At 43.1% G+C, this 27,993-nt stretch overlaps 1 protein-coding gene across 5 annotated transcripts; it reads right to left on the bottom strand.

The window, feature by feature from the left end:
- Positions 1-89: 89 nt before the first annotated feature.
- On the bottom strand, positions 90-27,822 carry RSPH10B (radial spoke head 10 homolog B). Of its 5 annotated transcripts, none has more exons than XM_081889111.1 (22): positions 27,173-27,822; positions 25,080-25,396; positions 23,203-23,278; positions 21,945-22,013; positions 21,489-21,662; positions 20,535-20,561; positions 20,067-20,152; positions 18,689-18,809; positions 16,616-16,792; positions 16,203-16,344; positions 14,655-14,776; positions 13,443-13,632; positions 12,411-12,519; positions 10,975-11,054; positions 10,707-10,855; positions 10,074-10,181; positions 8,073-8,249; positions 5,669-5,794; positions 4,270-4,360; positions 3,621-3,746; positions 1,862-2,060; positions 90-876 (listed from the first exon to the last, which is right to left on the bottom strand). In XM_081889111.1, the coding sequence occupies exons 2-22, from the start codon at positions 25,322-25,324 to the stop codon at positions 663-665; spliced, it is 2,808 nt and encodes a 935-aa protein (XP_081745237.1). In that variant the 5' UTR covers positions 25,325-25,396; positions 27,173-27,822; the 3' UTR covers positions 90-662. The 5 variants fall into 5 exon arrangements, with proteins under 5 accessions (XP_081745237.1, XP_081745238.1, XP_081745239.1 ...); XM_081889112.1 differs by having other exon boundaries at positions 27,212-27,822; XM_081889113.1 differs by having other exon boundaries at positions 27,452-27,822.
- Between the last annotated feature and the right edge of the window lie 171 nt (positions 27,823-27,993).

Genomic DNA, 27,993 nt, shown 5'->3' with positions numbered 1-27,993 from the left:
CTGCAAGCCCTGCTTCTGTCTCTTATCTCTAGGTCCTTGTCTTCTATACCTTTTTTTTTAATATGGAAACACATCTTCAGGATAGCCAATTTGTGCGAAATAACAACATGTACCCTTTATTTTATTTTAATCTATATACATTGGTTCAACCGAAGTTACAGAAAGCATCGTAAACATCCCATTCTTGAATCGGAGCTAGAAGAAGCATCTCTATTTTATCAGTGTTGAACTTTTTTCTAAAAAATGGAAGGGTGTGAGATATTTAAAGTTTGATCTTACCCCTGCACATTTCACTTGGAAATAAATGGAAATCCCGTTTCTTTCTTATATTTTTTCCTAGGTGACCCTACCCGGGCACCAGTGGTTTGGATACTTGCAATCCTATGCCTGTCTACTTGCAAGCAAGTCCTCTTGACTTATAGTCTCATGGAACTGCACAGTACTGCAACCAAATGAAAGAAAGGCTTATAGCAGTTGTGTTTGAAAGTTCTTTGACAAACCTGGCAGCATCTGGAATTATTCGTGTGCGGTTTTCTTCACAAAGTTATTCATTTTTATTGCTCCGATATTTATTACCCCTGTAATCCAAAGCTAACATGAATTGCAATGTTTGGATTCCGCATGCCTCGGTACAATAATCTGATATTGTACAGCTGCTCATTTTATGCCTTTTTCTTCTTCTTCCCACCTCCAGTAGTCTTGGTGCTTGGTGGCGCCTGTGGTGAAACAGGGGATTCTTCCTTTGGCGAAGACTGCAGCTGTATCGATGCTTCCTCCAGCTCTCTGCACAAACTTTCCTCCAGCTCCTGAGCTGCCTTTTCTGCTGCAGCTTCTTCTAGCTTTCTGGCTTCCTCTGCCTCCCTCATAGCATTAAGCCTGTGGCCAGAGTGGGGTGGGACAGAAAAGTTGGGAGATCAGAGTCTCTTAAACCAAAAAGTCGTAACACAGTTCAGAACACGTGAGCCACGAAACAACAAATCCATAAATGGCACCCATACAAATGTCAGGACGACATCAAGAAGCCATTCCTTATCGAAACAGCCAGCTTCATGTTCAGATGCAAACTTTGCTTAATCATTTTTAATTAATTAATTTAATTAATTTTTATTATGATGGTCACAGACCAGTTCCGGTTCACTTACAATATCAGGAAAATCATAAAACACAACAGAAATATATTGAATTGCAATTGGGTATAACAGAGACAATACAGAAATAGCGGCAGTTAAAAAAATATATTCAATCTTGATCTTTGCTTAATCATATTAGCCTAAGCAAAGGAAGTAAATTATCCCCTAGTGAAGAAAATTAAAGATGACCAGTGGTACTTGCCATTGTCTTCTTGATTTGAGCATTTTGAGCCTAAGGCTCAAACTTGGAAGTGGCATGGATGAGTATGTTCTTTCTCTCAAGTTTCTCATTTTTCCAGATACCCTGTTCACTTTGCTTCGTTAGCTCCATAGATATATTTCATTAAAAATCAAGGCTCACTACAGCTACTTCTAATGCTAAGGCACAGTTTAGCCTTACATGTGAACATGTAATCTCAATCTGGCAGACTATAGCAATGAAGGCCAGGTATTGCCAGCATGTCTCCAATGAAAACAGCCGGGCCATCTAGCAAAGCACCCTGTTTTATGATGGGATAACTCAGTCGGTAGAGCGTGAGGCTCTTAATATCAGGCTCGTTGGTTTGAGCCCCACATTAGGCAAGAGATTCCTGCATTGCAGGGGGTTGGACTAGATGACCCTTATGGACCCTTCCAACTCTTATGATTCTATGAACGCATGTGGCAAGGCTCCTGCCAAATCTGGGAGCAGGTTAGAAACCATGACCCACAAGCAAAAGCTGAAAACTCACTTTGCTTCTTCTTCAGCTTCTTGGATTTTCTTCAGTACAAGGAATTCAGCGTGCCGAATCCTGTTGTCTATAATGGTTTCTTTCACGACTTCCAAGTGTTTGTAGCCGGCAAAGAATTTGTTGACAAAAAAGATGTATATCTGGCTCATCCATAAACCAAGTTTGTCTTTTTGCTCGTTCTTTGCACTTTCGAGGTTATCTGCAAGACGGCGGAGTGAGAGGATGGGAAATAAAATGGAGTTTTAGTTGTAGGGCAGGGGACGGCCAACGAAGCGCCCTCCAGTTATGTGTGATGCCTACAACTGCCATCAATCCCTGGCTATTGGCTGTGCTGGCTGAGAACGATGGGAGCTTCTGCAGCAGAGCACCCCCTTTGACCAACCCCTGTTGTAGGGGAAAGACTATCATAGCTTCATAGCAGAGCACATGCTTAGGATGCAGAAGATCCTATGTGGATCCAGGGGTGGAGGAAGGTGGGGCAGTGGAGACGGAGTAGGCAGGGCCAGAATTAAAAGTGGGCTGAGCAACAAATGTGAATTTCACCTTTTGCACGGTAAGCTAGTTCCTTTCCGTCCTCCGCCCAGGCAAGCGAGCAGCATTATCAGAGTCCAGGGATCCATTCGAACCAGACAAAAGCACCCAAGGAGGAAACACAGACCTGACATTTTGCAACAATGCTTTCTTCTAAGGAACCTTCATTTGAATGGTGGTGGGATGTTGGTTGTGGGGATTGTTATTTTGCTATTTTGAAAAATCAGTAACATTTTCTTTTTCTTTAAAGGAGAGTGCAAAGCAGGGTTAGTGAGGGGTGTATCTCATGAGGTGCATGCCCCCGGGGAGAGTCCTGGCGGGCAGACAGAGATGCATAGAGGGCTGTATTTAGACCCTGGGCCAAAGGTTCTCCATTTGTGCAATACTGTTGGCTTATGGCTTGCAATCCACTGCAAAATTCAAGCACGCTTCGTTTGGGACTTAGCTGTAGGGTCGGAGCAACTTGTCCCGTTGTGAAAGTCTTCAAAAAAGGAAGGTGCAAATTATTGTGTTCTGGTCTGGTGTTCTTTTACTGCCCTCTTGTGACAGCAGGAAATCTTACAGGAATGTGTACTCAAATACTGCACAATCTGCAGCTCAGGGTGACCCTTCCAAAAAGCAGCACCTCTAGTTAGATTAGATAGAGAAGGGAATGCTTTTCAAATAAATAAAGGCCAACTTATTGTGGATGCCAACCATAGCTGTCAACCTTCCCTTTTTTGGTGGGAAATTCCCTTATTCCAGCGCCGTTTCCTGCCGCTTCCCACTTCTATCCCGGATTCTTAGATATCCCGTAGACTGTCCCCGGACAGGTGAGGCTGCTGATCCCTTATTTTTGAGGCTGCTGATACCTTATTTTTGAGGCGGCCGATCCCTTATTTTCAAATCTGAAGTTGACAGCTATGATGCCAACACAATCCAGAAGTAAAGAAACAAAACACCCAGAATATAGGAAAACAAAGAGATATACTAAAAGGGCAACATCTTTACCTTGCCCAGTGGTTAAACGTGAAAGCAAACAAAATAAATCCTAACAAAGTTTTTTGGAAACTGCATTCTGGGTTATGAAATTGTGTGTGTGTGCGTGCGCGCGCGCGCGCGCGCGCCAAACACAAACACACATATATTAATAACAGCAACTCCAAAAATGCAAAAATGATTCTTTACATTGATAAAAAGATGACCCATACCTGATAGCTTGCTATCTAAAAAGTTCTAGTTTTCTCACCTGCTAATTCCTTCATGGGAGCGCTAAGAATTGACTCTTGACCTGCTTCCATGCTTGATAGAGACTGAGCTACACTTTCTTCTTTCTCTTCCACGATAGCAGAGAAGGTGACATTCAAACTCATGGCTGAAAGGAAGAAAAGCATCTGCTATATATCTTGGAAAGTCATTTGTCTCTTTGCCTGTTCTCTACGCATTTCGGACACCTCTTAAGTTACCACAACCAAATTTTGCACTATAGTTCTTGAGATAAAGGAGCGAGTTTTTGTCGACTACAACCGGGTGCCCTTTTGAATCAAGGTGGTGGTGGGCTGAGCCTTCCTAAACTGCACTGACTTTAAACGCTGGTGTCGAAACTGCACCAAAATGTTTGGTTTATTCATCACCCGTAGAACTCAGCAGGGATCTCAACATAAAGATGCAAGATGAAAAAATGCAATAACAGGAACAAACAAACAAAAAACTACATGAGCCAATAACACACACAGACACCCCTGTCCCACAAACACATTTAAAACATTACAGGATGTTAAACTGCCAAAGGCCTAGTTGAACCACATTAATTTCAACGCCAGTTTTTCCCTCAGAGCAAAAGAAGATCCTGTACAACAAGGCTCAGATTGGAAGGACCGAAATGTCCAAGGACCCACCCTGAGGAGAGAGACTTTTTTCTTTACTGGGAGATTTTGAACCGTGCCGGGATCCTTTGCCTTCTTTTCCTCCATTCTTGCCTTTTCCTTTCTGTGGTAATGAGAAAAAAGATAATAAAAAAATGAGTTGTTGAGTTAGGAGATCGTGTTATTTTCAAAATCTGGTACCGTAACTAAGATAAAACATAAAGCAAAAATAAATATATGCCCAGGTGAGGTTGTTCAAAAATGAGTTCATGGCAAAGACTCAAGAGAACTGAGTCAATGTTCTTTACTCTTCCATTTATTTGTTTCACAAAATTGAAATGAAATGCATGTAGCTTCTACCTGTCTGAATAGGCTTGCCTAAAGAATAATGTTTTAAGCAGGCACTGAAAAGATTACAGCAAAGGTGCCTCTGCCTGATGTCAAGAGGCAGGGAGTTCCAAAGTATAGGTGCTGCCACACTGAGGTCATGCAGGTATACCTACAGCAAGATTCTGTCTGGAAGATGCTTTGGTCGTGTGCCCAAGTGGAGGGGATAAGAGGTAAACTAACATTGACTGGGAACCAAATCTCAATGCCCCAACTCAGTGCCCCAATGTCCAGGCCTAACTGCCAGGACTTCCTATGCCACCCACAGAAAGCCTCAGTAAATATCCCCTCAAAAATCTACATTACCCCATTCTTCCTGCTCGATACCTGTTTGCACTAGCTCGGCCTACATTGAAAATGGCCTCTTCCACATGCCTACATTTCACTGGGTGCCAGGTCTGAACATTTGCCCTCACATCTACTCTGAACAGAAAAAAGAGTGAAGAGTGCTTCTCTCTATGGCTGAGGACTGTGAAGTCTGCTATAAGTGCCTCCCCAGCTTGAAAGGGGGGTATAATAGGAGGGTGTGCCCCCACCATGTTGTGCCCCTGTTTCTTTTTCTGCTCTTTTGGGTGTAGTAGCCGTTTTTGTGTTATGCCACGCAACCCCGGCGGCCATTTTGCGACTGGCGCCAATAGCGTTCCAAACGTGCGCAGTCGCCTCAAACGGTTGGTGACCCCCTGCTTCCATCACATGATCACATCAGACAACCTATGAGAAAGGAAGCAGCGGTAGCAACATAATAAACAGATAGCAGTGGCAGAGAATGACGGGCAATTCAACTGCCACAATGCCCCAGAACCTCCGAAATAACCATCTTCATCATCTTTCGGGAAACTAAGGAGAGGAGTGTAGGCGGGCCTTCCAAGGAAGAGAGTTGCAGAGTTAGGGGGCAACCACTGAAAAGGCCCTTTCCAGGGAACACGGAAAGTGGCTTTGTACTAAGTCAGACAGCAGCTCTCTGCGATTTCAAGCAAGAATCTCTCCAAGTCCTTCCTGGACCTGGGACCTCGAAACAGCCATTATGCTTCCTCACCCCACTGACCTCAGACTTCTTTCCCTTGCCAACATCCACAAAATGCACAATCTTGCTTGTGGAAGCCTTGACATGCTGGGTTTCTGTGGTCTCAGTGCTTGTTTCACCACTGCTTAGACTTCTGGTTTGAACGGACTGATAATTTTAAAAGAACAGAAGAAAATAAGAGCAATACTGTAGTTAGTTGGAGGTGCTATATGGGGGGGGGATAAATGACACTTGCGCACGCGCACACACACGCACACACACACAAAAGAAAACACCCCTCTGAACTCCAGTTAGCGGTATTGTGCTTTACAGATATGCAAACACATAGGTCTAGATCAAGGACTCAGCCACACTGGCAAAGAAAAAGCGCTTTATATGTTTTGTTTATGCAGAGAGCCAGTGTGGTGTAGTGGTTAAGAGCGGTAGACTCGTAATCTGGTGAACTGGGTTCACTTCCCTGCTCCTCCACATGCAGCTGCTGGGTGACCTTGGGCTAGTCACACTTCTTTGAAGTCTCTCAGCCCCACTCACCTCACAGAGTGTTTGTTGTGGGGGAGGAAGGGAAAAGAGATTGTTAGCCACTTTGAGACTCCTTAGGGTAGTGATAAAGCGGGATATCAAATCCAAACTCTTCTTCTTCTTCTTCTAACACAGTGGAGCTCCATTTTTGCCAAACCGATTTCTCCTACAAAGTTTACAACGCGTTTAACTGAAACGCTTCTTTGATGTGACTAGATCTAGCACCAGAACTTCACTTCTGAGCGTGGTCACATCCACACCATACTTTTAAAGCACACGGCTTCCCCCAAAGAATTATGGCAACTGTAGTTTGAGAAGTGTGTTGTGGACTGTGGCTCTGTGAGGGTTGAACTATAGTTCCCAGCAGAACCCATGAGCTTTAAATGTGCTTTAAATGAATGATGCTGATGTGGCCTTTGTCCATGAAGCCCAGTATTGCCTAAAATTATAATAGAATTACAGAGCTGGGACCATGAGGGTCATTTAGTCCAACCCCCCTGCAATGAAGGAATCTTTGGCCCAACGTGGAGCTCGAACCCACAGCCTTGAGGTTAAGAGCCTCATGCTCTACCGACTGAGCTTCCAGGTTTTCAGGCAGAAGTATTTCCCGTCATCTGATTTTTTAAAAACTGAACCTGTGACATTCTACAAAAAAAATCCTGTGTCCTATCACTGAGTTAACAGTCACCTTTTAAAAATTAGGACCCTTGTGATGTTGCCTATCCTTTGCCCCCACAATGGGTTTGTTCCATGAGTCCTTGTGTCCTGGTGGCAGAGGAAACTTGCACTGTCCTTGTGTGACCAGTTCCCCTGCCCCCCGTTCTCCATGGCAGCAGTCAGCGCCATTTGGTGTTTATTGATATCATAGTTCCTCAGAACTGCTAGTGCTTTGGCCCCCAGGAGACTTTCTACCAGAGGAACATAGGACACCCCCTTACCCCCAAAGGCAGACCACTGGTTAATCTAGCTCAGGGTTAACCCTACCCCTGAGCTGCCAGCAACTTCTAACCCTAAGGCCCAGAGAAGTCAAAACAAGATTGCGTCCATGAATACAGCCTTAAACTCCTTTTCGTTCCCAGAAGATGTTGAGTGGTAGAATTCACATAAGGGGCCTGTTGTTGTTGGCCTCTGTCTGTCTCAGGAGACAATGGAATAATGCGCCTTGGGGTTGAGGACAAGCTGTTGGGTGGCTGCAGCGCCTGCTGTGGCCGTGAAGACCGATACAGGAGAGACATGTTTTGTTGCAGCTGGGGCAGGTGACGGTGTCCAGCTGCGTTGCTGCAGATGCACCATGGCGTTTCTTCTCTCTGCGGTCTTCCCAGTGGTCGTTTCTCCTTTCGTCACTGCTATGTATGCATGACTTGACTGCCTATCTCCAGGCACTGCGGTCGTCCGCGAGGGATTCCCACATGGCGGAGTTGACGTTGCCAGCCTTCGTGTCGTGTTTGCAGACATCTTTGTAATGCAGAGCAGGCCTGCCGATTGGGCTGGTTTCAGAAGCCAGCTCCCCGTAGAGCACGTCCCTAGGGATCCTACCATCTTCCATTCTGTGGACATGAGCAAACTGGCATAGACGTCACTAAGACAGGAGTGCAAATTTGCTGGGAATGTGGACTTGAGAGAACACACTGTTGTTGGGAATTCTGTCTGGCCATGTGATGCCCCAAATCCTCCTGATGTGGAAGGCGTGGAGGCGTTGTTCCTGACGGTTGTAAGGGGCCAATGTACCCTGTCAAACCTGCCCCCTCTTTGAAGATCCTAAGTTTGCTTGATGTCTGGCTTCCGTTCCAGAAAGTGCCCAAACTCAATTTGGGAGGCCAGCAAACCTCGTGAAAGGCTGCTGCTGCATTTAACTCATCCCTTACCTGTAGCGAAGAGAGTCAATGTTTACGCTCGGAGAACTAACCTGACCAGAGGACAAGTCCTGAGCCAAAGGAGGCCCAGCAGCTGGGTCTATGAACTCATCGGTTCTGAAGGAACTTGTTGAACGACTGGATTCTTCTGCTTGCTGTTTCAGCATCTCATCGGTGACGTACAACAGGGCACAGTCCAGCAGAGCTTCGAAAAACTCCAGGAAAACAAGCTGTAGCACAACAAAGGAAGAAGAGTACAAGTCACGTCTAATCGACAAGATCAAAGGGTCCTCCAGGCATCTTTTTATTGCACATTTCTTATGATTAACGAGTCATGCCCACTTTCAGTACCGTTTGTACCTGCGAACGTTCTGGGATGGACATGTTGCTTCTTTTCCAACCAGTGCATGTCTTTCCTGCTGAAATCCACTTACTTTTTAGACCACAAATGTTCTGGTTTATTTTTGTCCTTCTTCTGTTGCACTACAGCCCCTCCAGACAACAACAATTTGGCTGCACTGGAGAAGTGCTGCAGAACAAACTAAATCAGAATAAATCCACTTCTAATCCACCAAGAACATGTGGTAAAATATTCCTGGAGGGGTCCTAACTAGGGATCTGTGGAAGGGCTGAGCTGTAAGCAGCTGTCAGAGAGGAGCCATGTCAGCAATTGTGTTAGGCGTTCGAACCAGAAGTCAGCGCTGAGGAACGCGCCAAAACACACCAGAGGTAGGACAATCATTGTTGCTCAGGGATGCGGTATGACCAGGAAATTCTTCATAGCCCTTTCCAACCTGGGAGGGTCCAATGAGAAGCCTGGATGAGTGGAGCCAATCTGGAGTCTGAGATTACTTCACTGTGGGTTCCAGTTATGGACCTGCAAGAGGTCTCACATCACTGAGTTATTGCTTGTTGTCAGTTCTACCAATTAATTGGGGAGGGGGGCTAGTTTGTGTCAGAGTAGGACAGAGCCCCCAATCCTGCAATACTGTTTGCAGGATGTGAAATACAGTGAGGGCAGCTTTAGGGGCAAGGATCTGAAAGCAATCTCAGGGGTCAGCAATTTTTTCAGCAGGGGCCTGGTCCACTGTCCCTCAGACCTTGGGGGGGGGACTATATTTTTTTGGGGGGGGAGGAACGAATTCCTATGCCCCACAAATAACCCAGAGATGCATTTTAAATAAAAGCACACATTCTATCTACTCATGTAAAAACACCAGGCAGGCCCCACAAATAACCCAGAGGTGCATTTTAAATAAAGGGACACATTCTGCTCATGTAAAAACACACCGATTCCCGGACCATCCGTGGGCCGGATTTAGAGGTGATTGGTCTGGATCTGGCCCCTGTGCCTCAGTTTGCCTACCCATGTCTTAGCACCATTAACAAACTACAGCCCCCCGATTACTTTGAGGAAAGCCAAGGCTGTTTAAAGTGGTATTAAATGTATGGCCAAAATGTATGTTTAAAGTGCTTTAAATGTATGGCCAAACCATGGCTAAGCATGAACAGGCAAGTGTGCAAGAACTCGGGAGGAAAATCGCACCCTGGGCCTTAGTTTGCCTACCCATGGGCTATCTGGTTGCTGACAGGTACGCTGTTTCCTTGCAAAGCTCTCGAGACAACGCAGGAAACATGGCCCTCACTCTGATTGCCTCATCATGGCAGCACCACATGATGACATGGCATCATAACGACGCCAAATCAGAGTGAGGACCATGCTTCTGGATCTTAGTGGTAGAATGGGGAATGACGCCTGGTGGGCAATTGTTGCTGGCCGGATCATGGAAGAGACGGCAGGAAAAAGCACATGGGGCAGTTTAATTTCATTCGCCCAAAGTCTCACTTGGAGTGGCTCAGCTCTACGTTAAAATCTTATATGACTCATCATATTGATTAACTAGCAAAAGCTTTTGTTCTTAAACAAAGTTCCTTCTGGGCGAAGGACAGTCCAAGCCCCAACCAGCTGCTGAAGTGGGTTGGCTCTTTTCAGTATAGCTGCAGAAATTTACACCCAGACCATATTTCCCCACGCTTTCCCAAAATATATATACCTCATGTTCTAAGTTAGTGTCATCTCCATCACGCACACAAGGGCTGTCTTTGGCCAGTATATTCACAATTTTGGTAGCGGTTAACTGCTTGCTTACGAGTCTTAAATCCTGGAGAATGAAGCAACAACAACAAAATGGTTAGTGCTATCCAAATTTATCAATTTGGCATGTGCTGCTACCTAGTTCGTGTTCTCCCAAATGATACATGGGCCAAAATGTATTAAAAATGCAAAAGCTACAATAAGCTGTAAACACGAAGGCATATATTTGTGAAAACATGCCAATATTAGGTTAAACATGCCTTGTGAAAATGTGTATATTAGGCCGCCATTGCATACAAAAACTGAAAAAATTCTATGCAATTGTATAGTATGAGAAATTTGTGCTAAAATATTGATAATTTTTCATGTGGGCTTTTTTAAAAAAAATAACAAAATGACAAACTGATGTGGAAATGCAGAGAATGGATGACAGGAAAAATAAGAACCTGAGATGAACCAACACTGACAGATAACATCCGTCGCTAACAAGACCCGAAATAGTGCTTGGCAGGGGGTTGGACTCGATGGCCCTTGTGGTCTCTTCCAACTCTATGATTCTATGATTCTATGAAATCCTTGAGATGGTGATTACTTTTAGCATCCAGAGGAAGTGCCTCATCTTCATGGTCGGTTCGTACGGAGCAACGGGATTTGGTCGACAAAAGGCCCTGAATATCTCCCAACACTTGTCAATGTAGTTGATTGCATAGACTGTTTGTTGCCGGTCGCTGAACAAGATGCCTGCAGAGACAAATGGGGGGCAGGGGGGAGCCAGAGGATGAAAAAGGCCCAAACATCTGTGCGTAAATGAAATCTGGGGAAATGTAGGAAACCAAACCAAACCAAAATGCATAGCCTACCTTTTATTTGGCAGGCGTTAGGACAGATATTCTTGACCATCAACTTGCAGAAGCACTTGAAGAGGCGGGGACTCGTATTGCTGGAGTTAAAACAGAAATTCAATATAGCAGTCACTACTGCGATATGCGGAGGAAACAGGTTTCAGAAATTCAGAAGAGATTGCATTTTAGAGTTATGTGTTGTAGGGCTGCAGTTTTTCATCAGCTAATTGGTTTGGTTATTTTTGTTTTGTTTTTTTAAAACTATGTTGACTATTTATGGATCCAAAAACAATATTTTTTTAGAAACTATCCCTCCCTAATCCAGAAGATGGGAGTTGGGCATTGCATCTGAAGGAACATCCAAAAAACGTTCTAAGTTCCTATCTGGTGCAACCGTTTATACAGAAGGCAATCAACAGTTTACATTAAGCAAAAGGTTTTATAATGTTCTTTGTCTTCATTCTAAGAACATATATAATAAAGCCATACCAGTCAGTTTCAAAAGAGTCTTTATGCTTCAAACCTTGTGCCCGTTTTACTTTATTATATATATTATTTTGTGTGTCTCTGTGTGTACATGTTATATGTTGGAAGAATCAAATAAATCATTTTAAAAACTGAATTGAACATTCATTCCAATTTGTTTGCAGGGAGGTTCCATGACCAGCATTAATCCTGATTTGCTTGTGGAGTGTTTGTACATCTTCCCATTAATCATTTGCTCAATCAACACTTTTCAAGGCAATTACCTGTCACTTTCCAAAATTCTAGAAGTCTATTTTTCAGAAATGGATTTTTTTGACCTAGGGCAACACAGCACTTTAATCTACTTTAATGGCACAATTCTAATTACCCAATATACACTTGAATCCCTCCAGCAACCTACTAACAGCCTGGAGGTGCCTTATACGGCCTAGGACCCTCGTACCTACGGGACCGCCTCTCCTGGTATGCCCCACAGAGAAATTTACGGTCTTCAAATGAAAACATCTTGAAGGTCCCAGGCCACAGAGAAGTTAGGCTGGCCTCAACGAGAGCCAGGGCTTTTTCGGCTGTGGCTCCGATCCGATGGAACACTCTGTCACAAGAGACTAGGGCCCTGCGGGACTTGACATCTTTCCGCAGGGCCTGCAAGACAGAGCTGTTCCACCAGGCCTTTGGCAAGGGCACAGCCTGACTCCCTCCCTCAGCAATCTTCGCGGAGCTCTGACCCAATGGCTGCCAGTGGCTTGAATTAATTAATTTTATAATGAATGATTTTAGAGTGTTGTTTATGCTATACTTTTGTACTGTTTTATTGTTGTTAGCCGCCCTGAGCCTGGCTAAGGCTGGGGAGGGCGGGATATAAATAAAATTTATTATTATTATTATTGTGTTGAGATTTTAAACTGGTGACTTTTCAGCAAACTATTCTCAGGTTCAGCGCTACCTTAGCTGATGGACAAGCCACTTACTCAAACTCCTTATGATAGATGTGGAAGGACAAATAGATGAGATATGTCAAAAACATCCGGAGTAGCAAAGTCTCATATGGAGAGTGAATCTCTTCAAGTAATGTTTTATCTGAAAAACAAACAGAAACACTGTACTGTATACAGCGAGCAATGCAAAGGTAGAGTTCTAACTTGAGTGGTTGTTTTTTTAGGTCAACTTGTTTTCATTCCTGACTTTAATTGAAAATCTTGGTGTGTATTTTAAGTTTTGTGTAATTAATTACAATGGTACCTTGGGTTACATACGCTTCAGGTTACATACGCTTCAGGTTGCAGACTCCGCTAACCCAGAAATAGTGCTTTAGGTTAAGAACTTTGCTTCAGAATGAGAACAGAAATCGTGCTCCGGCGGCGCGGCAGCAGCTGAAGGCCCCATCAGCTAAAGTGGTGCTTCAGGTTAAGAACAGTTTCAGGTTAAGAACAGACCTCCGGAATGAATTAAGTACTTAACCCGAGGTACCACTGTATAATTATTTTAAGGTAAGACATTCTGAATACTAGCTTATGTCATGCACATAAAACAGTTATATCCCTTCCATCCAGTTTGGATTACCAGCTACACTAACTGAAGAATAGCAAGAGAACTGTACCAAAAGTAAAGTCATAATATGAGGCTCACCCCACGTGGTGGTGGCTTGTGCCCATTGGGACTGGGAGGGCAGAAGAAAGGGAGACCAACAGCAGGTGAAGCCAGAGCCAATGACAGGCAGGATCCAACCCCCTGATTGGGACATGTGGGGTGACTGTGTGTGTGTGTGTGTGTGTGTGTACACACGCAAACCTAAGGCTTTGCTTAAACTTGGGGAGGCTCTTCCATTTACCGCCACACCATGATTTAGTGACACATGCGAACTGGGCCAATCATTGAACTTCAACGTAAGGCGTTGGCTTCATTAAGTTGTAAATGGGCTACTGTATTTACCCATGCTTATTGGTTGCTGCTCTGCCACTACTAAAATAACATGGACAGTCTATTCTATTAGGAATGCAAACCATTCAGGATCCTATCCATGTCGGCAAGCGTAAGGTTGCAGTGGTGGAATCTGCAGTCCTTTAGAAATCGCCAGAACTGAAGCTTCGTCATCAGGAAAGTGTTATCAAGAGAATGGTCATATCCTAAGCTGCTGTAGAAGGTGTAGATTCGCCTCAGTTCCGAGATATATCTCAGTACAGCAAACTCTGTCTGGAGACAAATATATATAGTTTTCTATAGAAAATTGGTAATAAAAAAGTATTTTGTCGTATTAAATAAGCTAGATATGTATAATAAAATATTTTTGTATTTAAATACCTCATATTTATTAATATTTGCCATTCTGACTTATTAATGAAGCTCTTTGGGGAAAGGGTTTTTCTACACATTAATTGTGTCTGTGTATTATCTTACTATCATTATTGTCCCTTTTGTATTCTACCTTGAAAACTCTATGATCAGTAGCAATAATTAAGACTAAAGGAGGATTTCAATGATGTGCTACATTGAATGTTCCATCAGCTCAAGCATTTCAGTCTGCCAGACTCCAGTGTGCTGTTCTGGGCAATTTCCTGACCCCATGCAGAGATAATTTTAAGGGGTGTTGGGGGAGAGTTGAGGGAAAGCCATATTGCACAAGCAGAGGTCCTTGTGTAGGACTTCCACCAACAGGGCTGGTGGGTGAATCCTGCCCAGATATTAAGAGACTGACAGAGAGATTGAAGGTTTACATTTCCAACACTGCATGAAGGGAAGACTCACACCTTCTAAACCAGGCACGTCCAATTCCCAAAAGACTGCAATCTACTCACAGTATAATAATGCCACCTGTGATAGACCCATTGTCATTGACAGGCAAAGTTGTGGAGCTTTTTTTGGGGGGGGGGTCGCTAAGGATCACACGATCAACCATGGACATCCTGCAATCAACCAGTAGATCATGATCGACTAGTTGGACATGCCTGTGCTGTACAATCTGGTATCATATTACTGATTTTGTTAAGGCAATCAAATATGGTTTTCACCCTCCATCAACTCATGGAACCTTATGGAGAGACACTTTCATTTCAGTGCCTTTTTTGGTAGGTCTACAAACTAAAACCATCAGCCTCTATTTTTCTTTCTTTTCTGTACAACTACCAAGCTGTATTTTTCTTGTACGGGTATGTTTTGTTCCTTGAAATTAAAAATCATTTTTTTAAAAAAACAAACATAAATGTAAGCCATTTTACCTGTTTGATTTCTTCTTCCCTGTTTTCTTCTGGAAATATAGCCAACAAAGTTGATATATCTATTTCTATATTCGTTCCCAGTGCAGCTGTACTATCTGGGCCATCAACAACTTTGATACTCTCTTCGCAACAGGGCAGGCGGTGGGAGGAAAGAAATCAAACTGATAATTATTTGTTACAAAAATTTAAAGAGCAACATCGGCACAAGCAGACCTGAGGACCCCAGTGGACACCTAATGGATTAACCAAGCTGCAATCTTAACCTCATTTACCTGGGAGCAAGACCTATTGAATTCAACAGGACGGAGCAGGCATGGTTAGGATTGCGCTATTCAAAAATGTATTACAAATTCCTGCTGGAAATGTAAAGATAAAGAATGTACCTTTTATCATATCTGGGGGTCGTGTAAGGTAATAAAAACCTTTTGGGATATGATATATAATGAACTGGGGGGAAAATGTTTAAAACAACGTTCCTTTGAAAACCAGAAGCTTTTTTATTAGGAATTATAGGTACCGAGATTCCAAAGGATCAGAAAATACTATTTATGTATGCGACAATGGCCATATGGATGTTATTAGCCCAGAGATGGAAAGAAGAAACAATCTCGACCAGGGAAGAATGACAAACCAAGTTGATGAACTATGCTGAAAGGGCAAAACTAACTGGGAAGCTCAGAACCAAGAGGACAAGAACTTTAAAAAAGAATGGGGGTTGCAATTTATTTAAGAGACCATTGTAAGCAAATGGAAACATGAGCAGGATTTTAATCTCGCTTGTAAAGTAACAAACACTATGGATAAACGAGATGGACAAAAATGTGGAGAACGGATTGATATGCAGTTGAAAGCGTTGAAATTAGGACCCATGGAGGGGATGGAGTCTTGAGATTCAGAGAAATCTCTTTGTATGGATTTGTGATTGGTTTTGTTGTAAATTTATATTTGAAAAATCAAATAAAAATGAGTTTGAAAAGAAAGAAAAAGGATTGCGCTATTAACCTTTCTCGAGTTGACGTTGTGTTGCCTGTGTTCACCAGTGGCATGTGGTCAGTGGACTAGGGGGACAAGGCCAGCCCCCTAAATGTTCCCCTAGCATCTCCTTCCCAAAGCCCGGGAAGCTTCTGTCTGGCTTAGGGAGGGAGGTGCGAGGCTCATGCCTGCAACACCCCCCGTAATTGCCTTCGTAAGCTGGCGCCTCTGTTCCTAACTGTTCCGCTAAGAAAAAATTCACCACACGACACTGGTGTCCGCCATAATTCTACTCCACACATACGATACTGAAATCCTCACAAAAATGTGCATTTCTAAACATATTCACTCTCATAAAATACATTTTTTAAATGCATTTTAACTCCAGCTGCCCTCACTTTAGTCCAGGTGCGAGGGGCCTTTAGTCTTCTAGATGTTGCTGAACTGCTGCTCCCATCATTCATGGCCGTTGGCCATGCTTACTGGCGCTGTGGAGAGCTGTAGTTCAGCAACTTCTTGGAGGGTCCAAGGTGCTACACACCCAAATTATTTTCCACCACACTTCAGGCTCCTCACCAGTGCCAAAGGGACTCGTCGTCCGGATGCCACTCAGATCTTGGTTATTCATGATGTCAATTTGAAAAGATGGATATTCGGCCATATGGTCATCGATAAATTCGCCTTCATAGACACGGCCATTCTTGAACACAAGCTTACCCTGAAGGGGGGGGAAAGGGAAATTTATGTCCCCAATGGCAGAGATAAAAACAGGCCAACTACACACCAGTTAGCATCATTGTAGACAGGATTCTATGGGCCACACTGCAGTGCAACAGAATGCTGAGAACTAGCTATTGATGGATAGATATAGAGGCTTTGCCAATGCTCTATTTAACCCTTTATTCTGCAGCAACACTTGTTTTACAGTTCCAGTGAGGAGGCTGAGGTTTCATGCCATGTTTCTGAGCTCTCCATACCCCAAATCTTACCATGCCTTGCTTCTTATTGTGAACCCACTGCCCATCATACATTGCTCCACTGGCAAAGAAGAACTTCCCGTGTCCATGGCGGTCCCCATTGACGAAGTCTCCCACGTATTCATTCCTTAGGGGGTACTGTGATCCGGGTATTCTCTTCAGATACCAAGTGTGGGTACCATAGCCGTGCTGAAAAAGATTTTTAAAAAACCAACTCTCAGCGAGTGCACTAGAATAATAATAATAATAATAATAATAATAATAATAATAATAATAATAACAACAACAATAATAATAATTTATTTATACCCCGCCCATCTGGCTGAGTTTCCCCAGCCACTCTGGGCGGCTCCCAATCAAGTGTTAAAAACAGTACAGTGTTAAATATTAAAAACTTCCCTGAACAGGGCTGCCTTCTGAATGTTAGGTAGTTGTTTATCTCTTTGACATCTGATGGGAGGGCGTTCCACAGGGCAGGCGCCACTACCGAGAAGGCCCTCTGTCTGGTTCCCTGTAGCCTCACTTCTCTCAATGAGGGAACCGCCAGAAGGCCCTCGGCGCTGGATCTCAGTGTCCAGGCTGAACGATGGGGATGGAGAGGCTCCTTCAGGTATACTGGACCGAGGCTGTTTAGGGCTTTAAAGGTCAGCACCAACACTTTGAATTGTGCTCGGAAATGTACTGGGAGCCAATGCTTAGGTGAATTAGGTGAACAACACCAAGGAGCACTGTGGAACAGATTGTCTGTTGCATTGCAACATTGCTTCAAGAAAGCCTTTGGTTGAAGCCTTTGGTCCCAGCTTCCCAAGAATTCCCAACTTAACCAGAGAATATGGTAGAAGCTAGATGAGGAGCGTCAAGATGCCGCTGGACTCCAAATCCCATCAGCCCAAGCCAACATGGCCAATGGTCCATGGATGATTGGAGCTGGGGTCAAAGAATATCAGGAAAGCCAGAAGTTCTCTATCACTGATTTAGAGTGTGTCAGTTAGGAGCATTCCTGGTTTCTGTAAAATTCCACTTAAGAAAGATGGCTGCTCTCCATACAGACCAGGGTTTTCCAAACCCGGGTCTCCAGCTGTTTTTGAACTACAACTCCCATCATTTCCAGCTAGCAGAACCAGTGGTCAGGGATGATGGGAACTGTAGTCCAAAAACAGCTGAAGACCCAAGTTTTGGAAACCCTAATATATGGACCATGCATGAGTTACACGTCTAAAAGTGGGGTGCAATTTAACAAGGTAGTCCTATTTTGACAGCCTATGATCCTTGCGAAATTATTAGCCTTGGCGATCATCTGTGTAACGAGTAGCTTTCACAAATATGTTAATGAGAGCTTTACTTCTATTGCCAATTGCTGCTTCAGGAGGTAACTGGGTGCAGAAGAAAGAGGTGGATCTCTTACCCCTCCACGCTGCAGGCTAATGGAAATTGCCCTCCCATGGAGAGGATTTAAAAACAAAACCCTGATGTGGCTCCAAGTCACACAATCTAATGTTTACTTGAGTCCTATCTGTACCACTTTTAAAAATATTTTACTTTTTACCAACCACCAAAACACAAACAGTGAAACCCCCCCCGGACGGCTGATACATTGGGTATACATATTCAATAATATACATATTCAATAATATTCAATAATAACATATTCAAATCACCCTATATACCGTAACACTCCTCCCTCCACAAGGTTTATTTAACTTTTAACATTTTAATGCCCCAAATTGTTCAAACCTACCCAAATAATTCAATATCTTCTCAAACCAATCCTCCTCTTTCTCACTGACCTTAAACCCTTTCATTCTGTGTATCTTCACAGTTAGGTATTCTAAAATTATAATATTATTCAGTTTTTTCCTCCATTGGTTCACCCCTAACTCTTCTGCATTTTTCCAATTACTCGCTATAACCTGTCTGGCTGCAATTACCATCAATTTTACCCATTTACATTCCTCTTTGGTTTTTAACTTGGTACTACTCAGGGTAATAAGAACCATTAATTTAGTTATTTCCACATTCCTTCCCACAATTCCACACACAAAAAATAACCTGTACCACTTTAACATCCAAGTAGTTCAGCCCTACCTGTATGCCATTAACCCACTGCCCGGTATATTCCTGATTCGTCGCGAGCCACCTCATCCGCCCTTCTCCATGACGCATGTCCCTCTCCCACTGGCCTTCATAGATATTTCCAGATTTATAACTAGGAAGGAAACAAACGCACAAGGAAAGCAGAGTGGCAATCCCAACGAATATTGTTTCAAAATAGACTGACATTTCATAAAGTCATTTCTGGATGATGTGAAGTCATTTCCCCAAGATGTGATGCAGATACTAGCAGATGGCTTTAAAAGGGGGAAATAGAAAATTACAGTGGAGGAGAAGTATATTACCCATAAAAGCTGAATGGAACCTCCATGTTTATAGGAAGTCTACCTTGGAAGGTCACTAGATTCACTACCAATGCAAACAGCAACCTTGGAGGAGTAATTGTCATTGCAGCAAGGAAGAAAAGGTTAAATACTCCCTCCTCACCTGCTTCAATCCCGATAATTACTGCTCCCCTCAATCAGTAGCTGCTACAGTATTTGCATTATTTTTTTTAAAAGTGCATATAAAATGAAAAGCTTCCCAACATTGCCACCTTCCCAAACTCTGATGGGTTTTACATTCCAAAGGTGGGAGAGAGGTCTCCAGAATTATTTTTTCATTAGTCCTTGGCTACCCATAGTATTTATGATACCCCAACCAAACGCATAACACCATATTTGACAGTTAGCGCATTTCAATTTGATTCATGTTTAGGATACTTAATAGGTAATTGTGGGATAGTGACTGATAAGCTCAGCTTGGAATTCTGCTCAGCCAAAGAGCTCGCTTTTGGCAAATCTTAGGCCAAATCACAAGTTGCCTTGGTGGTGTGTTTAAGACTGGTCATCATTCTACGTTAAACAAACAAACAAAATCCAGTTGGAAGGGCCAATATGGCTGGTTTCTGTTAAAATAAATGTGTGGCCCATCGTAAATACAGTGGTACCTCTGGTTAAGAACTTAATTCATTCTGGAGGTCCATTCTTAACCTGAAACTGTTCTTAACCTGAGGTACCACTTTAGCTAATGGGGCCTCCCACTGCTGTCGCACCACTACTGCGTGGTTTCTGTTGTCATCCTGAAGCAAAGTTCTTAACCCGAGGTACTATTTCTGGGTTAGCGGAGTCTGTAACCTGAAGCGTCTGTAACCCGAGGTACCACTGTATATTGTTTTGAACATGCAATCATGTTAATAAGTGGTTTGGTCCTCAATCTCTCAATTTAGCCTACCTCACAGGACTGTTATGAGGACACAACGGGGAAAACCAACAGGGGGTACCTTGGCTTCCTTGATGCACATGTAATAAATGAAAATGTGAGTTTCCTGCAGATATGTGTCCTGCTGAATCAGAAAGGTTCTAAAACTTACCATCTTATTCCCCATCCACTTTTTACATTGTATACGAAGTCACCTTCATACCAGGAAGAACCTTCCTTGTTGTAATAAATGGTGCCCTGAAAGCACATCATACAAGCGCATTAATCAACCAGTGCCTAAGCATTTGCATGTACTAAGGTAAAGTGTGCATTATAAATCCATGAAAATGACACCCAAAAGCTCATTATACTGTCAGGAAAAAAATGCATACAAAAAAGTGCAGGTTAGGAGAAAACAGCATTAAAATGGTCATGATTTTTCAGGAGGACTGAAAACTAATGTGGAAGAACCAAAGGCTGGGAAAAACCGAGAAACCAAAACAGTTAGATTTACCCAATTTCAAAACCAGCTTGTGAGGTAGTGGTGTTGGAAGGAAGCATGTTGGAATGGAAATCAGTCCTGCAAATATGATTAGTACTGACCATTGTTGTTGTCTACGGACAATATGTAACTGATTACCCTTTCCGTATTTGCATTTCCTTTGCACTGAAATGAATGGAATGGGGGTGGAAGCGTATTAATTATGTAAAATTCAGCCACACTGGACAGCAAAAAGAATAATGTCATTTTTTTGTCTAAAGACAACATGCAGCAGAATGGAGATTGCGCTACATTTGACTGACACGGGTCAGAATGGAAACCATGCCATCTTGCTTCCTTACACCTGGCACACATTCATTGGAGCTCGGCTGCCATAATTACCATAATTAACCTACCATAATTAAAAGGTAAGTCTCCCTAACAGGGCGCCTAGAAGAGGCCAAGACCCCCCTCAAGTCTGGATCTGACCCGGTTTTGTTTGCTTTTTAACTATGACACCAATCACAAAGTAGAAAGCTCACAAAGAGTGAAAGGAGGACTGCTATCAGTCACCTTTTCATCATCATTTTTAATTTGTATACCGTCTTTCTATCTTACAATACTCAAGGCGGTTTACAAGCTGAAGAAACAAAAAATGGACATCTTATAACAATCTAATGCAATACAAAAATGTGATAATAAAACATAACTTTAAAATAGGTAACCTATATCAAAAAAGTAATATTCAACAATCACTAGAATAGTATTAAATAATAATAATAATAATAATAATAATAACAACATATAAAAGTTAAACAGAAATCCACTCAGCAGTTATAATAAATAATTTCTAAACTATAATCAATAAAACAATGGTAAGACACAGTACATAAAATAATACAATACAAATTGAGAAGCAGAGACTAGAGGGTGAGGCAAGACAGGTGGAAGGAGGCCTTGCCTGATGGAGTCTCTCCCCTTTCACGCAACTCTGCAAATCTTAAATCTGTGTCTAGACTTGGTAGCAGCTCTGAGCACAGGACAGGCAAGATCTTCCTGCCCCAGATTGCCCCAGCAATCCAGGCGATGCTTCAGCCATGGTGCTTTACTTACCTTGCCATGCCTTTTGCCTTCGACCCACTGGCCGATGTACGAAACAGGGTAGGTGCCACACTTGTACATGCCAAAGCCATGCCTGATCCTGCTCTTTACCTCTCCGTCATAGACGCTGCCATCCGGCCAGGTGTAACTGCCATGATGCATTTGTAGGTTCTTCACAAAGTTTCCCTAGAGAGAGGGGTGAGGGGAGGGACAAAAGAGATTCACAGCTAGAACAAGAGATCTCTTGTTTTACCTGGAAATTTATGCATTATACCCTTTCATAAAAATATTGAAAAGTATGGTTTATTAAGCCCAGGTTCTCGGTTTATCACTACAAACAAGCACAGACATAAGATTTAATATACGCATATGGAAATTATCCTTCTGCCCAGATTCTGAGACATGTACTTGCAAGTTAAGGGCCATCAAGGTAGTTGCAATGATGCTCCATTTAACACGACACTTTACCTCATACTTCACTCCATCAGCCCATGTGTATGTTCCTTGTCCATGCATGAGGCCTTCAGAAAACATGCCCTTCAAAATGAAACACAGATTTCAATCAGTCAGTCAGTCAGTCAGTCAGTCAGTGTTTATTACAGCCAACGGCCAGCATATTTAAACCAGAATTTCTGCATAATTCTCTACATAAACAATAAAAACAATCAATCTGGGGTTAACAATCAATATTCTATTTAAGTGTACTTAAAATACGTATCCAGAGAAATAAAACACCATAAAAGCTTAAAAGATTTAGCTAAGAATTATAGCAATTTGTGGTGATTTATATAGCTGTGTTTTGTCAACTTCCAAACAACAAAACAGTAGGAAAATAGGGATATCTAAGCACCTGAAAGAGAATTTCCGGGGCAGGGGGAGCTGAGAAACAGTCCTGTCTGAAACCCTGGAGAGAGATTGTATTATATTGTAAACAGCTCTGTGATCCTCAGATGGAAGGCGGTATAGAAATACTATTTTAACACTTGCCTTCCTACAAAGAATCCTGGGAACTGTAGTTTTTTAGTGCTGAGGATTGTTTGGAGACTCTTAACAAACTAGAGTTCCCAGGATTCTTTGGAGGAAGATGTGAGTGTTAAAATAGCATAAGAGTTCTTTAAAGGTATGGTGTGAACATGACCTTAACTCACAATTGCTGCCTGAGGGGCAACTTAAATCTAGAGTCTAACACTAGCAGCTTCTTGGTAATTACACCACTACAGCCACGGAGTAGTAAAAGCAATAATCTGAGCCTAGCTCAATGTGATGGGATGATGAGCTGCTTGTGCGTAAAAGCTTAGTCCCTCAGAGTTTGGCCAGGTTAGCAAACCTCTGTGTATAACGGAGCCCCTTAAGCATGGCTCCCTGAATCGCTGGCAGAATCCGACAGTGGGCGTTTACGGAATCTCTTCCAACATAAGAGCTCCTTAACGGAAACGCATCTTCTGGACTCTCGGCGCGACAGTTTCCGGCGAGGGGTGGGTGTCCCTATAGGAGGTCCTGAAACCTCCCCACTGTTTTCGCTGGAAGTGTCTCTGAGCCATCCCTCCGACTCACTTTCCCTCGGAGCTCCTTCTCTCCCCCTGCTGGTTCCCTCTTCGGCTGCTAAGTCTCTCCTAGCCTCTGTGAGCCCTTCCACCACCTGTCCTTCCGATGGCAGTTCCCTGACACTCAACCTCCCCCCCCCTAAAAAAAATTACATACAGAGCCCACCATCAAAAGTACTCACCTTGTATACATTGCCTCCTTGAAAACGAGCTGTTCCTTCTCCCTCATATAACCCACAGATTTTTTCTCCTTCGTAGCTACAAGGGGGGGAAATACTTAAGATTAAAATTAACTGGTATTGAATAAATCCATATCATGAGCAGACAAAATAATTTCGAGCATGAAATAGAAGCATTAATCTATATCAAATTTTAAAACAAATTTTCTCACCAGGGTACATCAGTGGTGAAGAACGTGTAACTAGTAAAGTTTTCGTCTAAATGCAGTTACTTACACACACACACACAAACACACACAACCCCTTTAAACAGTGGGGTTTTTTTTTACTCTTTGGGGGTTGAGAAACTTCTGCAACAAGTTGTGGTATTCTGCAGAAGGCCAGCCCACTCTCCCTGCTTCCCCAATAAAGGGAAAAAATGGAGCAAAAACAGAGAATGAGTAATTTATTTTAACATTTCCAGATTCAAAGATAAAACTTGGTACTAATTATTCATTCTAATATCACTGAAGTCTTGGAGGTGTAAGGTTGCAAAATGGAACCCCCAACAGTTGCAGGGATAAAAAATATTTCCTTAGGGCATTAAGGTAAGGAAAAAATATAACAACTCTCACTCAGAAACCAGCACAGTCATCTAATTAAATAGATTCCCAACCTGAAAGTGGACACGATCATTTTATATTTGTCTGAAATTTACAAATTGCCCTGAGCCCTTGGATTAAAGTAGGGTAGGGTTTGCCATGCATCTGGGATTTCCAAGGCAGAATTGACGTCTGGGGGGAATTTCTGAAATGTGGTGTCCTTGTTTTTTACTTTTTGAAATATGGCAACCCTAAAGTAGGGGATATATTAGCAAATAAACTAAAAATACATATACAGTGGTACCTCGGGTTAAGTACTTAATTCGTTCCGGAGGTCCGTTCTTAACCTGAAACTGTTCTTAACCTGAAGCACCACTTTAGCTAATGGGGCCTCCTGCTGCTGCCGTGCCGCCGGAGCACGAGTTCTGTTCTCATCCTGAAGCAAAGTTCTTAACCAGAAGCCCTATTTCTGGCTTAGCAGAGTCTGTAACCTGACGCGTATGTAACCTGAGGTACCACTGTATTATAATTATTATATTATAATTACCTTGCTCTGTTTACATTGCCAGAAAGAAGAGGACACAGCCTCTAATTAGCTAGTAAATTGCAAGATCGCATCTTCAATGCCATGTAAACCATCTTTATACAACTTTAACAGTCGTATAAAGTACAAAGTACTACTTTAACAGTCATACCCCCACCAAAGAATCCTGGGAAATGTAGTTTGCTAAGGGTGCAAAGTGTTGTTAGGACACCCCTCATAGAGCTATATTTCCCAGGATGCTTTGAAGGAGCTATTAAAGTAGTATGAGAGTTCTTTAAATGTATGCCTTTGCCATGAACTTGATAAATTTAAGCCTGTTATTAACCTTAGGTACCAGCCACACAGGCATGCGGGTGGCACTGTGGGTTAAGTTACAGAACCTAGGGCTTGCCGATAAGAAGGTTGGTGGTTCGAATCCCCACGACGGGGTGAGCTCCCGTTGCTTGGTCCCTGCTCCTGCCAACCTAGCAGTTTGAAAGCACAAAATGCAAGTAGATAAATAGGTACCAATCCTAGGAAGGTAAACGGCGTTTCCGTGCGCTGCTCTGGTTCGCCAGAAGTGGCTTAGTCATGCCAGCCACATGACCCGGAAGCTGTACACCATCTCCCTCGGCCAGTAAAGCGAGATGAGCACCGCAACCCCAGAGTCGTCCATGACTGGACCTAATGGTCAGGGGTCCCTTTACCTTTACCTTTACCAGCCACACATACATAGTCTAAGTCCTCCACCACCCACCCCAATCCTTCTAGTTTACCTTTCAACGATGAGCTGAGTCAGAATCGGCTCCTCATACTCAATGGGTTCTGGGGGTGGAAGGGCCACTGCTTCTTTCACCTCTTCTTGGGGAACTGTTTGGGCTGCTGCCTGTTCATCCACTTGATTTAAAGCCGGTGGGATGTTCTGTACAGAAGTAGCAGGTTCTACTGAGGGCTCGTGTGCGGGAGGAGGAGGCAAAGACTTTTCTCCTTTCTTACTGTCTCTCTTCTTTTCTTTACCCATCGCAGCTGAATTGTACCAAAATCAGGACTCCCTAGATATCTTGCCTCCTTCACTTTTCAAACTTTACAGATCCTGTAAAGGGAGAGAGGGGGGATATATATATATATTCTGTTGATAAACATGCCTGATGACACCTTCCTCTACCTGAGTCCAACAAAACAATCACACTCTTAAGCACCTGGTGAACAAGGAAGTTGAAGCACAGCTTGCCATCAGCAAACACCAGGCATAGGCAAACTCGGCCCTCCAGATGTTTTGGGACTACAACTCCCATCACCCCTAGCTAATAGGACTAGTGGTCAGGGATGATGGGAATTATAGTCTCAAAACATCTGGAGTTTGCCTATTCCTGGCCAACACAAAGGGAAGTGTGATGGGACGATGAGCTGCTTGTGCGTAAAATGCAAGTCCCTCAGAGTTTGATCAGGTTTTCAAACCTCTGCCTGTGACGGAGCCCCTCCAGCATGGCTGCGTCAATCACTAGTAGTATCCGAAAGTGGCTGCTTTCGGAATCGTTTCCAACATAAAAGCTCTTTAACGGAAACACGTCGTCTGGCCTCTCGGCGTGACAGTTTCCGGCGAGGTGTGGGTGTCCCTATAGGAGGTCCTGAGACCTCCCCACTGTTTTCGCTGGAAGCGTCTCTGAGCCATCCCTCCGACTCACTTTCCCTTGGAGTTCTTGCTCGCCCTCTACTGGTTCCCTCTTCCGCTGCTACTCCTCTCTCAACCTCAGTGAGCCTTTGCGCCCCCGGCGCTTTAGATGGCAGTTCCCTGACAGGAAGCATTGCCTTATCATGGGATAGAACATCACTGCACTAGGAAACAAGAGTTTAACACATAATCTTAAAACAATACAAAAAAAATTTTTTTTTTTCTTCCAGTAGCACCTTAAAGACCAACTAAGTTAGTTCTTGGTATGAGCTTTCGTGTGCATGCACACTTCTTCAGATACCAAGAAGTATCTGAAGAAGTGTGCATGCACACGAAAGCTCATACCAAGAACTAACTTAGTTGGTCTTTAAGGTGCTACTGGAAGGGGAAATTTTTTTTTTGTTTTGACTATGGCAGACCAACACGGCTACCTATCTGTATCTTAAAACAATAGTGTAAGTCAAGAGACAGAGGCTATTATCCAGCTGTCCCTACCACTCTACAAGGTGGTTTACATGGGAAGAGGGTTATCAGAAGAGGTATCAAGGGCAATAAAAAAAAATTAAGGAAGGGGAAAACAGAACTCTAAGAATAGAGGGCCTGTCAGCCACTTACTATAGGATTTCCTTGTTTTAATTCAGACAATAACTGAAGTCATAAATCTTCACATAGGATTGCTACCGGAATTCAAGGAAGGAGGCGAAAATCATCGTTTTTTGCCAAACCAGACAAGGCTCCTGCCCTTTTAATTTTGTATAAGTCCATTTCATGTTTAAGTAATGAACATAAAGTGTGTTCATTTTAGTGGGAAAAATAATAATGAACACACATATGCAATGTGGTTAAGCAGGCTTCTGTTTAATAGGGAAATGGCTTTTTGGAAAGGAGTCAAAGCCTCTCCAGTTGAGTTCACTCATGCCACAACACAGGTGTTTTTGTGTCCGTCCCCCCCAATTGTTACTCTGTGGCTTTTTTGGCAGCATAGAACACAGTTGACCATATAGAGGTGCCTCAAGATGAGAGCTTATTGTGTGAACAGTGTCCTCATGATATTATTATTATTATTAATTATTATTATTATTATTATTATTTGCAGCATCCACACGCAAAATAGCCAGTCCATATCCCACTCCCTTCAGATTTATCTTTCCTGGGAAAATCCAGTTTAAACCCACAGACACACACACCCCTACACACCTGTTGTGCTCGTGACCCGTTTACAGCAACTGAGCAAACCTTCTCCAACATCAAGCTCCCTTCTGGAAGCACGCTGGATCTAGTCCCTTAGTAATGGCATTTTTTTAATTAAAAAAAAAAGCTTTTTTATATAAAAAAACTATTTTAAAAAAGGATTTTATTTAAAAAATGAATTGCAGTCCACATATTTGGAAGACGCAAAAATTCTTCAGTCTGGGGCTGCTCAAAAGTACCTCCCTCAGACTTGGATGGGGCTGTTGGTGTCCATCGCTTACTCACACAAGCAAAAGGACAGAGAATTTCTAGCCTCCAGCAGAAACTCTCTGCAGAGAGATTTAAGTAGCAACAGCAGCAGCAGCAGCGGTTGCAGCGTCTTAATCCCGGACAGTTACCATAGTAACCACTCTCAGGGCGGGAGGGGGAAGAGGAGAGTATTTATTCCTCTTAAAGGGACCATCACCTATTAGCCTATTGCCACAGCCTCCTTAACAACAACAAAAAAGCTCTATGCCAGTGGTGGGTGTGCCCAAACGGGCACTGATGGGGCAGAAGGAAGAGAAACCAACAGTGGGTGGAGGGAAAGCCAATTATTGGTTGTGCCCCAGCTTTGTCCCCATTTTCCTTTCGGTTCAATTCTGTTAAAGGCCACATCCACACCACACATTTAAAGCGCTATGATACCACTTTAAACAGTCGTGGATTCACCCTGCAAAGGATTCTGGGGAATGTAGTTTGTTAAGGGTCCTGAGAGTCCTTAGGAGACCCCCATTCCCCTCACAGAGTTACAAGTCTGAGAGTTTCCTGTGAAGTGCAAATGACTG

This window comes from Podarcis melisellensis (genome assembly GCF_964234715.1).
Source record: "Podarcis melisellensis genome assembly, chromosome: 14".
NCBI classification, from domain to species: Eukaryota; Metazoa; Chordata; class Lepidosauria; order Squamata; family Lacertidae; genus Podarcis; species Podarcis melisellensis.
This window is presented reverse-complemented; position numbering and strand designations above follow the sequence as displayed.